At 41.3% G+C, this 13,718-nt stretch overlaps 1 protein-coding gene across 2 annotated transcripts in view; it reads left to right on the plus strand.

The window, feature by feature from the left end:
* TMEM131L (transmembrane 131 like) overlaps positions 1 to 13,718 on the plus strand; it is a 153,884-nt gene that overhangs the window by 105,626 nt on the left and 34,540 nt on the right. Inside the window, exons 17-25 of one of the 2 annotated variants that reach the window (XM_057727266.1) lie at positions 1,681 to 1,822; positions 2,980 to 3,089; positions 3,820 to 3,892; positions 6,378 to 6,505; positions 8,402 to 8,544; positions 10,539 to 10,725; positions 10,933 to 11,118; positions 11,825 to 11,974; positions 12,306 to 12,922. In XM_057727266.1, the coding sequence (XP_057583249.1) occupies positions 1,681 to 1,822; positions 2,980 to 3,089; positions 3,820 to 3,892; positions 6,378 to 6,505; positions 8,402 to 8,544; positions 10,539 to 10,725; positions 10,933 to 11,118; positions 11,825 to 11,974; positions 12,306 to 12,922 (1,736 nt within the window). The remainder of the gene's footprint in view (positions 1 to 1,680; positions 1,823 to 2,979; positions 3,090 to 3,819; positions 3,893 to 6,377; positions 6,506 to 8,401; positions 8,545 to 10,538; positions 10,726 to 10,932; positions 11,119 to 11,824; positions 11,975 to 12,305; positions 12,923 to 13,718) is intronic. The other variant, XM_057727267.1, reaches the window with a different exon arrangement.

Below are 13,718 nucleotides of genomic sequence, written 5' to 3' on the forward strand. Positions count from 1 at the left end.
TCTTTTATTTAGCTCTGAGAGACACTTTAACATAATACTTCATTGAAATTTCAGTACTGAATTTTGAGTATCTAGCCTTTTATTTTGATGAATTTCAAACCATAGAAGAGTTGGAAAAGTATAGTATGGTGAATACTCACACATTCCTAACCCAGACTCACCAGTTGTTTACATTTTACCACTTTCACTTTTTTCCTCTCTCTACATCTGTATCTATGTGCACACACACACATTTTCTTTTTGCTGAGTCATTTGAAAATAAGCTGTAGATATCATGATACTTCAACTTGCAGTACTTTATTAGGAAAGCTTTCTTTCCTAAGGAGAACATTCTCCTATATATAACTACACTGCCATTACATACGCAGCAAACTTAATACTGATGCAACTACATGAGAATTACACAGTCCAGGTTCACGTTTCCCTAGTTGGCCCCAGATATCCATTATAGCTGTCTTTTTCTTTTTTCTTTTTTAAAATCCAGGATCCATTCCAGAACCAGGCATTGCATTTGGCTGTCATGTTCCCTTAATTTTCTTTAGACTAGTGTCCCCACCTTTCTTTGTCTTTCGTAGCGTCAGTGTTTTAACGCGTCCTAGCCAGTTGTCTTAGAGAACATTCAACACTCTGGATTTTTTTTTTTTAGGTTGATTCTTCAAGTTTACATTCCCATTCAACATACTTTTCGGGAAAGAGTACTAATTACTTGGTTGGTCTTGCGTCCTTAGCATTGCATCACCTGATGAGGGACATAAATGTCAATTTGTCCCATTAGTGACATTGATCGGTGGAATCATTTGACTCTTTCCATTGTAGATAATTTTCCTTTTGTGATTTATAAGTAATATGTGCTATGATGATTTTTTTAAAAATTTATTTATCTTATTAGCTATGTTGGGTCTATTTTGCTGTGTGTGGGCTTTCTCTAGTTGCGGTGAGTGGGGACTACTCTTTGTTGTGGTGTGCAGGCTCCTCATTGCCATGGCTTCTCTTGTTGCAGAGCATGGGCTCTAGGCGTGTGGGCTTCAGTAGTTGCAGCACGTGGGCTCAATAGTTGTGGCTCATGGGCTCTAAAGCGCAGGCTCAATAGTTGTGGCACACGGGCTTAGTTCCTCCACAGCATGTGGGATCTTCCTGGAGCAGGGGTCGAACCCATGTCGCCTGCATTGGCAGGTGGATTCTTAACCACTGCGCCACCTAGGAAACCCTGTGCTATGATGATTTGCGACCACATACATTTCCTGTTCCCTAAGAGTGTTTCACCTCATAATTTTAGCACCCATGGATAATCCTTGCCTGGGATCAGTTGTTGAACTGATGACTGCAGAAATGGTGTTTCTAATTATTTTGTTCATTCTACACTCTGTTTGATCATTGCTGTGGATTCTTTGGTCATTACCACCATTATTATTGTTGATGCTAACTTGTCCCAAATTTGGCTGATGGGAGCCCTTTGAGGCTGGCTTGTGGTCCCTTTGGCAAGTGCCTACCATTCTTTGAGCACGTCCTTGCTTTCTAGTAAAACAGGATGTTCCAGGATCATCTTGTACTTTGTGTCCCCCAGACCCCGAAAAAGCCATTTTTCTCCCCTTGTTCCTTTTAGTGGAAGTGATACTTAGTGGTTTCCTTTCTTTATGTCAAAATTATTTTTCATCATTTCTTTCTTTATGAATTACACAGGAGGAACGTTTTAGGAATGACTCGGTTTGCCCACGTGAAGAAATCCAAGGAGTCAGAACCCTTTGCTCTCTTCCTGCCCCGTTTGATTCCGGAGCCTGGCCTCGTGCTGAACTTCAGTGCCACTGCCCTGAGGAACAACGTGGTGAGGGTCCTGCTTCTTTTCATCTCTTTGTTTCACCCCAGCTCTTGGCTTTTGACGTTATCAGAGTATTTCCACCATGAGATACTGTTGCAGAACCAAAAGTAGTTGAAATTTAAGTGACACACATGTGCCATTCAGCGCTTTTATTTTTGTTTTTTTCCTTTATTTTTTAAGTTTATTTATTTATTTATTGGCTGTGTTGGGTCCTCGTTGCTGCGTGCAGGCTTTCTCTAGTTGCAGAGAGCGAGGCTACTCTTCGTTGCGGTTCACAGCCTTCTCAGTGCGGTGGCTTCTCTTGTTGTGGAGCACGGGCTCTAGGCACTTGGGCTTCAGTGGTTGCGGCACACGGGCTTGGTATTTGTGGCTCACAGGCTCTAGAGCGCAGGTTCGGTAGTCGTGGTGCACGGGCTTAGTTGCTCTGTAGCATGTAGAGTCTTCCCAGCCCAGGGATCGAACCCATGTCCCCTGCATTGGCAGGTGAATTCTTAACCACTGCGCCACCAGGGAGGTCCCCATGCGGCGCTTTTAGGAGGGAGGTGTCAGAACAACAAAATAAGGAATAAAACTCGTGGCTAGACTGAAGGTCCTTAAAACAAACACATTTTATGAAGTCTGTATTCAGTTCAGAGTCTACCAACTAAGAAAGTATTCAACTGCAACCACAGAGAAGATCCTAACACAGGCTTCAGTAGGAGTGAGTAAGTTTGAAGCTCAGAGGGGAGAGGGCCGCAGCCGGCATCATGCCCCTGACCTCTAACTACTTCCATGTGAATTTCCTAAGAACAAGAACATTTTCTTACATATCAGAGTATAATGATCAAAATCAGAAGATGCAAACATTAATCATAATAAGGTTATCTAATCTGCAGCCTACATTCAAGTCTGTCCAGTTATCCCACTCATATACTTCATAGCATCCAACCCAGGGTCTCATCTTGACCGGCGAGGTGGCCTTCATGTCCTTCCATCTTCTGCAGCCTCTCTGCCTTTTGTAGCATAGCTATTGTGAAGTACACAGGCCATTTATTCTCTAAACTGCCCCTGGAATTGACTGGTACGATGGATTGAGGTTGGGCGCAGGTGATGCCCTTTTGCAGGGGTGTCTCAGGAGTGGTGCTGCCCTCCTTGGGGTCTGACTCTCCTCTCCGCACATCTAGGTGAAGTACTTTGTGGTGAAGAACCCCTCCTCGTGGCCGGTCTCCTTGCAGCTCCTGCCTATCTCCTCGTACCCGAAGCCCGAGGCGGCCGCGCGCCTGCTACACAAATGGTAACGCCCAGCCGGTGAAGACCTCTCATAGCTGGGGAGTGGGGGGGGGTGGGAGGTCCTGTTAAGACCCGAAATTATTGAATATCCTTCACGTTTTCCTCCGGTACCTGCGTGTGGGTGTGCACCGGATCAGCCGTGACCTCGGCCCCCAGCGTCTCTGTGCAGACCCCCGATGGCACTTCTCAGGGTTACTGTGTCAAGTCCAGGGCCCAGCAGAATATTCTTTTCCTGTCAGGGAACCTTTACAATCATGATTTTTCACATACACTCCTAAAATTTAGAATTGAAATCACAGTGACCCCCTGGGCAACACAAAAAATGAGTTTAGCAGTTTAGTGCATCTTAACCTTGGGTTGTTACGTAAAGTAGGCTCATAGCTCATGCCTGTTACATCTTATTTTTGCACCACAAGCACGGTTTCACTTAGAACGTTTCCTCTTCCAGCTTAGTGGCACCTGCCCTCGTCCCCGGGTCTCAGCATCAGCACTGCTGACGTTTTGGACCACAGGGGTCCCCGTTTGAGGTGGGGGGCGGGGTGCTCTGTGCTTTGAAGGACGTTTAGCAGCGTCTGTGGCTTCCACCCGGTAGATGCTGGTAGGACCTTCCGAGCCGTGGCAACCGAAAGCATCTCCAGATAGGGCCGAATGTCCACTGGGAGATAGAATGGTCCGTGGCTGAGAATCAGGTTCCATCGCTGGGAATGCTATTTTAAACATTTTTTTCTTTATAGGTTTGGCACCGATATGCAGATGATTAATTTCACAACTAGTGAATTCCAGCTCACCAAAGCTTGCCCTTACCAGGTAGGATGTCATCTGTAAACAGAAAAAAGAATTCTGATGAACTAGACGCGTAGCATATGGGCCGCACTGATTTATGTCTCAATTGTGTTTACGTGATACATGTGGCTCTCTAATTTTATATTCTAGGAGTTAAGTACACGCAGCAGCTTTTCCCAGTTAACTAATGCAGCATGAGCCCATGGCTCTGTGAGCCTGTAAATCATTTTAATTTGATTATTTAGATTCACGTGAGTGAGGAAGTAACCGTTGAATCAGAGCTATGTAGAAAACCATAAAACTCGAGACCTCAGAATTTATAATTCTCTTAAGATTCCTTGGCCCCATCAGATTCTTTTAAGAGCAAGATAACATAAAAGGAAATATGTTAAAAAAAATCTTCTCTTACTAAACTGGCTTCATGTTTTTAGCAGATCATACAATTTCTGTGATATTTACCTCATCTATAAAAAAAGATTTCTCTGGAATTCTTAAGCCCTCATGAGGTCTTGCATAAATACTCGGGAGGGAGTAAGCATGTCATGTGGCAAGGATGTTGCTTGACTGGGAACTTGGCAGGCTGGTTTCTGAGTTTTCACGCATTTGTTCTGTGGGTCATCGGTATTCTGTGGTTGAGATGAATTAAAAAATGAGGCATCTCTTAAAAAAATACACAAATACACATGTAGACACACATATGCTTATCACTGTAGTTCTAATACACACACGTATTTAAATGCCGTGGGTATTTTCTTCGTTCTCTACCCATACCCCTCCAAAGATACACTGTTGGCTCTGACTTGAAAGAGGGAGGCCACAGTAACCTCCAGCTGTGAGTTAAAACAGAAGGAATCAAACCAGGCTTTTAAGTGGGTTTTTAACAGTTATTTACAATAAGAAACACACAAGCAGTTGCATTCCTTTCCCTCTGTCAGTAGTGTAGGCAGCAGGGTCTTGTGTTAGCGAGCCGGTCCAGCCCTGTCCCTCTCATTCTTCTCTCCACCAGGCAGTCTCCCAGGACTGTTGGGAGGTAGAGGAGTCCAATTGCTAACAGGTATTTTGCCCCTCATGACTATTTAATCATATGTAATTTGAAATTCCAAAAAATCATGCCAGTTTCTTTTCCATGTTTTATTCAGATTTAAACAAATGGTGCAACTCACTTGGAAGAAGTTTTTAATCTGTAATTGAAGATTTTCCCCGAGAATATTACACCTTCTGTGAGAAAGGAAATTATTACCATTATTAATTTATTGTCAGTATCAATGTCTTTGAGACACTTACAAATTTAACTTACAATTCTTATTAGAATTCTTTGCCGTGTAAGAAAGGCCTACATTTTTGTTTTGTTGGTTTGTTTTTAGGAATGTAGTTCCTTTGGTTAAGAGCATAGAATTAGATAGTCAAGTTTCCAAATCCAGGCTCCTTTGTGTGGTCCTGGGCAAATTACATTATTTAATCTCTCCAGGTCTCCTCTTTCCCACTCATAATAATATTTGAAGAGTCCATAGGTTTATAGAAAGCTTAGCATTTTGTATGCCTAATTATATTCCAGAGCCTGGCATATAAAAACTATTTTATTTAATAGTTGGTGCTGTTATTGTACTTTTAATACCCTAAATTGGCAGCTTTTTCTTCAATATTCATTAATGTGTGTAAAGCAGAATTCCTGCCTTCATGAAGTTTATAATTTTAATGAAAATGAATCAAATACCATCACTATTTCTTCTTTCAAATAGTATGGGAAATGCTACAAGAACTGAGGGATAAAACACTTAAAAACTAAAAATATAGAAAAGAGAAATACTATGCAGACTGGTTATAGTTCTAAAAAATTAATAAAGTTATTTTTAGTGAGAAGGAGCTAGAAAAAACATTGGAGAGAGGGAAAGTCTGCCACAATGATGAACAACTAAATCTTGAATATTAAATTTAGAATACAAAATTTATTCAGAGAGAGTTATCTTGGGAGGAATAAAGGAGGATGTGAGTAAATGAAGATCTTTCTCCTAAATGGAGAGACTAAATATAATAAAGGTGGTTTCTTTATAAACTTAATATTAAAGAGAATGTAGGGCTGTCCAGCAGTGGGTGGCTGCTTTGATCAGATCCCTGTAGCATTCAAGCAGAGGCTATTGCTCTGTTTTCTTGGTTTTGTTTTATATCCAACGTATCTTTGCATCAAAGGCCTGTAGCCCCAGCTCCCATCTGCTCCAGGAGGCAGGTCCCCTTTCCAGCATCTGCGTCAGGTTGTCTTGCAGCCTCTGCCTCTGCTTCTCAGCTGGGCTCAGAATTGTTGATGAATGTGGTAAATGTGATAAATGTGGTAAATGTGATAAATGTGGTAAATTGTTGATTGCGGTAAATGTAAATGTGAACTCTCGCGGTAAACAAGTTCCACAGGTTGATTTGGGTGGTCAGATCCAGACGTTAAAGAAACAGCAGTCATGTTTATGCATTTAATGAAGATGGAATCCAGGAGTTAATTGCACTTATTAATAACTTACAGGGTGTGCGTTCTGAGGAATCCAGGTTTGGTGTCCTCCACTTACATCTGCAGCCTTTGGAAAGGAAAAGGGTTGGTGTAGTTTTCACGCCAGCTGACTATGGAAAAGTCACCTCCCTCATCCTAATGCGGTAGGTGTGTCCCTGTCTGCTGCTTTCTCCTTGGCTGGCTGACTCTTTCTCTCAAGAAGACGTAATCCCTTTAGCTAAGAGCTGACATTCCCTCAGGCCCTCAGTGATGAGCTGTGTCAAAGGGTAGGAGAGGCTGCGGCTGAGGAGAGCGGCTCCCTGAGGCTCCACACTTAATCCCCATGTGCGTCAGGTTCCTGCCTTGTGCCGTGGGGAGCGTGTGCCCACCTCTCTGAGGACGGTGGTACCCTTCCCTGGGCATCCCATCAGTCATCCCAGAGGACAGAGCGCGCGCGCACACACACGCATACACACACGCCCATACTGAACTTTTCTCTCCTCAGCTCAGAAGAATAATTGAAACACTGCTGTTTTCATTCCGCAGCGTTTGGACTTATACCAGTCTCATACCTGTCTTGCTTCTGGAATTCTCTGTAGCCCCAGAGGACCATGGAAAAGTGCTTAGTTGAGCCCACTGGCTCTTTTTACTTCTATTCCTTCCTTTTAAAGGAACAGCTATTGCCAACTGATTTAAGCAGCTGAATGTTTTTCAGTCTCAAAATTTTTTCCTCTTTAGTCTTCATGGACTAAACTTTGCCGTAAATACAGTAAATTTTATAGTAAATTTCAAAAATTTACAGTAAATACAGATCTGTGTTGAAGCTGTCTGCATTGGTGAGTCTTAACACAAATTTAATTTTTCATTAATGACATTTTAGTTATTTTTCTTAAAACTTTGCTAGTGTCAGATCATGTGGCAAAGACTCTTATTCTGGACTTCCTTTAGTGTATCATGTGAGTTTGTTCTTCTCCAGGAGAATGCTACTAAAAGGAAAAAGCACTAAAAGTTCTTAAAAGTGGCTTTTACTAAGCATTTTAACTAAGCCCTACTAGAATAAACTAATGACTAATGTTCTGCTGACAGTGTGTTTCATTTTAAACCCATTCTCTGTTGAAGAATTAAGGTCATAGAACGTGTGGAGATAAGCTTTACCTTGTCTTAGCTTCAACTATGCCAGACTTGAAAAGGAAGTCTCAGTTTTTTATAGTAGTTAATTTATTTTTGGTAGTTTCTGTATTGAGAGACACAGTATTTTTCTGTCAACAACATCAGTCATCTAACCTCACTTAAGTGGCTTTTAAGTGGTCCAGTAAAGGTTTTAGTCCTTTAGATGGAGATGTAAAGATATCTCAGTGTATTTTGCATAACTAGGAATGAATCCTCTCTGCTTCTAGTGTTTACATTAATGATGACTGGCGTTCAGTGCAGTGCACATCATTTAAACAACATTTCCACTTTTTCATCCTAGGAATCACGATTTCAGTTAAGGAAAAGGCAAAAGCTAGTCTAAATTACTGTGTGACTAATAGAACTTGAGTAGATAATATGCTATTGTAGCATGCTCTTTGGTCCCAAAGATAGGGTAGGATTTCATTTCTCAAATTATCCCTAAGGAAGAATTTCTTATAGTCAGAATTGCTGTGAAAACTCCTTCTTAATTCACCCTGTAAACAATTTTTATCAATTTGTCCAATTTTGTTAGTGTTTCTCTGTGGCCCCCAGTTTATTTTTTCACTTTTGTCTCTTGGAGGTGAGACCGGTGATCTCCAACCTGGTGTCTGGTTAGAAAAATATGGGCTTCCATTCTGGGGCAGAGATTGGAGAGCAGTCATGACCATTTGCTGGTTCCTGCCCTGTGAGCTTGCCGCGACTCTGCCGGGCCTGGCAGCTTCCAGGCTCTGAGATGGCGGGAGATGCCACACTATTTAAATTGATTTTTTTTCCTTAAAACTTTAAAAACGATTTTTTGCTAATTAGGAATATTTAAATTCAAGTGCATTGTATCTTGTGACAAGTCTGTTGCAGTGCGTTTTTATTTGCATCTGTTTTCTCTGTAGGAATAACTTGACTGTTATCGATATGGTTGGTGTGGAAGGATTTGGAGCAAGAGAGCTACTGAAAGTGGGTGGAAGACTTCCTGGCGCTGGAGGTTCCCTGCGCTTTAAGGTGCCCGAGTCCACGCTGATGGACTGCCGGCGACGTGAGTCCGTGCGCGTGGTCTGTGTACGTGGCACTTGGACAGGGCAGACTTGGTGCCAAAGCCAAGAGCAAAAGGAGATATGAGAAGATTCTTTTAAAATTTTACAGTCAAATTCATTGTATTGATGCAAATAATGAAATCAGGTGAACATTTGAGCATATATAGGCTGGTACCACTTGATTAGAAACAATAGCCTTAGATATTTAACCCAACTTAAATAATAGATATGGGAGAAAAAGTACAATATAAAGTTACCAGTAGAGTGTCAGATATTTAAGATAAATAGTAAGAAACCGTTAAATTTGGTTATCAGTTACCTAATCATAGAAAATCACACCAAAATGATAAGTGGAGAGAAGGCTGAAGGTAAGGTAACCAATAGTACTTTTTGCAGTAATGGAAATGCTCTATGTCTGTGTCGTCCGGTACTGCAGCCACTCACCACATGTGGGTGATTGCTTAAAATATAGCTCATGTGACTGAGAAACTATTTTTAAATTTGTTTAAATTTTCTTTCTTTTTTTCTTTAACTTTTTTAAGATCTCATTTTGTTTTTTAAATTATTTATTTTATTTTTGGCTGCATTGGGTCTTTGTTGCTGCGCGGGGCTTTCTCTAGTTGTGGCGAGCGGGGGCTACCCTTTGTTGTAGTGCTCGGGTTTCTCATTGCAGTGGCTTCTCTTGTTGTGGAGCATGGGCTCTAGATGCACACGGGCTTCAGTAGTTATGGAGCATGGGCTCAGCAGTTGTGGTGCACAGGCTTAGTTGCTCTGTGGCATGTGGTATCTTCCTGGACCAGGGATCAAACCTGTGTCCCCTGCGTTGGCAGGCAGACTCTCAACCACTGCGTCACCAGGGAAGCCCTGTTTAAATTTAAGTAGCCGTATGTGTCTAGTGGCTACTGTATCAGACAGTGCAGATTTAGAAATTTATTTAAGTGTTCCATTAGAAAATTCTAAATTTTGCATATGTTTAAATCAAGTGCTTTTAAACTACTTATATTAATTAGTTTGAAGAACTTTGTTAGGAACTAAGACAGAAATCAAACAATAGATGTAAAATGTTTTTGGTAAATTCTGTCCTGTTTTCCTATTATTATTTTTAATTTCAAGAACACACTGAACTCATTTTAGTGTAACAATATGTTTCCTATGGAGAAAACTGACTGGTGAAACCATTGGATAATTTGTAGAGCTATTTTGATGCCTGATTGGAATTTTTTTTTTTTTTAAGAAAACTATGCTAAATGAGCACTGCATTTGAAAAGATTGGCTGTTTTGCATTCAAAATCTGCATCAGAATGTTCATTTTTTTCATTCATTTATTCAGTAGTTTAGAGTTGACCTTGAAAGTTAGAATTAAGGAGGAGTATAAACTGTAGAACCAGATAAAATGTTAGTCCTAATATGCAATAAATTGTGAGTTATAAATTTATAGGAATATTTAAAAAATTGATCTTTTCCTTTTTTAAACTCCCAATATGAAATGTGCTCTCATTATTTGCATGGATTTAACTGTTTACTCCTTCTTAATGTCACGAAAGTTTGAACTGCGTTTCTAGCGTCCATGATGGGTTTACACAGAAGCACACACACCCTCTTCCCTGGTCCTGTTGGACCCTGGGCACAGGGTACATGGTGGCTCTGGTAAATCCAAACTATTAGGCTTCTGAGAAGAATAAACTTTTCACCTTAATCTTTAATAAGTAAAAGAACAAAGAAGAGATTTTGGTTACTTTTGGTACCCAGGCAGATCATTTAATTGTAGAAAAACTCTGACTAGTTAAGTATTTTTATCATATTCTGGTAGTATAACAGAATCTAGAACTTTTGTAGAATTTAGCTAGGAATCATGCTTTGAGCTTATATTGAATATTTTTACATTTTAATCATGTAGATCATGGGTTTGTGGATTCAGTAAATGTTGCTTCAGTAAATTATTTTACATAAATTTTGCCGTTCACCTGTCCTAATTATCACTGTTCATCTTCACTAGAACTGAAAGACAGCAAGCAAATTTTATCAATTACAAAGAACTTTAAGGTCGAGAATATCGGACCACTTCCTATAACCGTGACATCTCTGAAAATTAATGGGTATAATTGCCAAGGTTATGGATTCGAAGTGCTAGACTGTCATCAGTTTTCCTTGGACCCCAACACGTCCCGGGACATCAGCATTGTGTGAGTATTGGGCTTTAACCTCATTTCAGTTTGGGGATGCATTTACTATATTGTGAGGAAAACCTTTTTTCATTGGTAAGATGTCTTGAGTTGTTTTCATGTGGACGTGTTTATCTTAGAGAAGAAATTTTGCTGCCATTACAGTTATTTTGTTTCGTGGCTAAAATTAAAACCGTCAGAGTTCCTAAAGATGCCTCTTGTTGTCAGGTTTACTCCAGACTTCACCTCGTCCTGGGTCATCCGCGAGCTGACTCTGGTCACGGCGGCAGACCTGGAGTTCCGCTTCACTCTCAACGTGACCCTCCCTCATCACCTGCTGCCTCTGTGTGCGGACGTGGTTCCAGGACCCAGCTGGGAGGAGTCCTTTTGGAGGCTCACCGTCTTCTTTGTCAGGTAGGCCGCCACCTTCTCCACTGCTCCTCCCTCACGGAGTGGAGATGCCATCCAGGCAAGTTGCATGGAAATGTGTGTCTTGGGATCAAAGCCTATGACTTGAATAGGATTTACATTGCTTTCAGAACCCTGACGTTCATGAAGTAGACAGAGTAGTTCCTGGTGAGCTTGAAGAGAATACTAAACGAATCGTAGGCGAGTCATAGGACCTAGGAGTGTAATGGACAGTTGTGTCCCGTATGTGTTCGTTGACAGTCCCGGTGGAAGATGTAAATGTTACATGTAACATTTAAGATATATAATCATCATCTTCAATGTATGATGTGTTATTAGCTCAGTACAGTGGCAGTTTGAGATTAGAAGACTAGAATGACCCTTTAAAATGTGATTTTATCCTGGAAGAGTCTTTTAAAATTGAATTGGAACGTTAGCATTATAAACAGTCACATTTTCAGACACTTCGTTTTTTGAATCTTTAAGAGATGTCAGAAATTATGAAGTCATACATCTTATGGAATCTTAATAGCGTGTCTTTAGCATTTCCCCTCAATTGATTCACTGCTCTTGTGTAGAGCCAGTCTTTTGTGGGTTTTTTTGTTTTTTTTTAATTGGAGTGTAGTTGATTTACACTGTTGTGTTAGTGAGCTAGTCTTTTTAATGCCAGTCAGAACCAGGCAGTAATGAACCTTGTTGCTTTCATCCTCAGTTTGTCCCTGTTGGGTGTGATTTTAATAGCCTTCCAACAAGCACAGTACATTTTAATGGAGTTCATGAAAACGAGACAGAGGCAAAATGCCAGCTCCTCTTCACAGCAAAGCAATAGTCCGATGGATGTAATCAGCTCCCATTCTCACAAGTAAGGATTCTTGCAGTGTGTGTGGGAGGGTTCTCACCTTTAATATTACTCATTTTTGATTTTCTTTGAAGGTAATATACACTTTGATTCCAAATTTGTTTCAGTACAGTTTCCTTTAAGTCACTGTGTGACAGCTGTGCCTTCCTTTCATTGTAAGGTAGACGTCACGTAAGGACTTAGTTTATTAAATTCCCAGAGCTTTAGGGGAGTGAAAGGTGAGAACTCCTTGGTATACCCCATACTGCTCCTTCTTCCTCCTGGAGTCAGAAACAGAGAGGGAGAGGTTTCCTCTGTTGGCCTTTATGTTAAATGTTTTTCTTCTTAAATTCAGAAGCAATTGCAAGAACTTTCTCGATACCTACGGCCCCTCCGATAAAGGTCGAGGGAAAAGCTGCCTTCCGGTTAACACCCCGCAGAGCAGGATCCAGAACGCAACGAAGAGGAGCCCGGCCACCTATGGCCATTCCCAGAAGAAGCACAAGTGCTCGGTCTACTACGGGAAACACAAAGCCGGCGCGGCCGGAGCCAGCGGTGCCAACACCCCCGCGGAGGACAAGCAGGGCGGCTCCCCGGTGGCCGCTGCTAAGGAGGACGGGTGCCCCGCCGGGCTGGGTGAGACGTGGATGGCCCTCAAGTACCCGGGTGGCCTAAATGTCAACCTGCAGAAGAATCTAACTCTTCCCAAAAACTTACTGAGCAAAGAAGAAAACACACTGAAAAACACAATTGCTCTCAATAACGCTCCTTCCGAATGTCACGTGAAGGAGGGAGTACAGACATGTATGTTTCCTAAGGAAACGGACCTTCAGATTTCAGAAAACATAGCTGAGCTCAAGGAGCGAGAGGTCTGTCCTCTGAAGACCCCTAAGAAACTACCTGAAAATCACTTGCCGAGAAATTCACCTCAGTGCCAGTCAGACTTGCCAGAAATTCCCAGGAAAACTAATGGTAATTTTTCCATCCTCCTTGGTGATTCTTCTCTCCTGTTTGTCTCCAGTCTGTTCTTAGTGGAATTTGTTCCCACCTATGACTTCAGTTGGAATTGTGGCCGTTGAAGTTTTAGTTCATGCACAGAGTTTTATTAGCAAAGGTATAAATACTGAAATACCATTTGTACGATGGGACGTTTAGGATGGGGCACCAAGTTTTTAGAGCGTTTTGGTTAAGACGTTTACTTTTTTTAGCAGATTGATTAGAATGATGCAGATATCATTGTATTGTTGGAATTTATGGACACCTATTCCTAAGTATCTTTTATCTTGGCTTTTCAGACTGTTTGCAAAAATCAGTGAGCCTGTGACATGTTTCTGATGGAACAAAACTTACCAACTTTCTGTATGTAACAGCTGCCACCATCGCGTGCTCTTCGTCCCTGGTTCTTCTCGAACTGTGTCTCTTGGTTAAAAGAAGACAGATGTTCTCTCAGAGCAAATGCAGTTAATAAAAATGCAAGCGAAACTAGACTAGGAAGCCTGCCCACACGTACATTGGTCATTAAATCTTTAACTGATCCCTCTGGCTTCTGGCATAAGAGCCTGTGCTTATTTTTGTGTGTCCTTCCTGGCCATTTCAATAATAAGCCCATTAAGAGTTAGATTTTGGACACTTGTTAATCTGGAAGAATCAGTTACTTTTGATCTTATTTGAAACATCTAAATATAAATAACATTTTTCACTCCTTGACATTGTAGAGATGATGTTACTAGATTGGCTGATTCTAATGAGCTTTGTGCATTTACGTAGG

This window comes from Hippopotamus amphibius, chromosome 3 (assembly GCF_030028045.1).
Source record: "Hippopotamus amphibius kiboko isolate mHipAmp2 chromosome 3, mHipAmp2.hap2, whole genome shotgun sequence".
NCBI classification, from domain to species: domain Eukaryota; kingdom Metazoa; phylum Chordata; class Mammalia; order Artiodactyla; family Hippopotamidae; genus Hippopotamus; species Hippopotamus amphibius.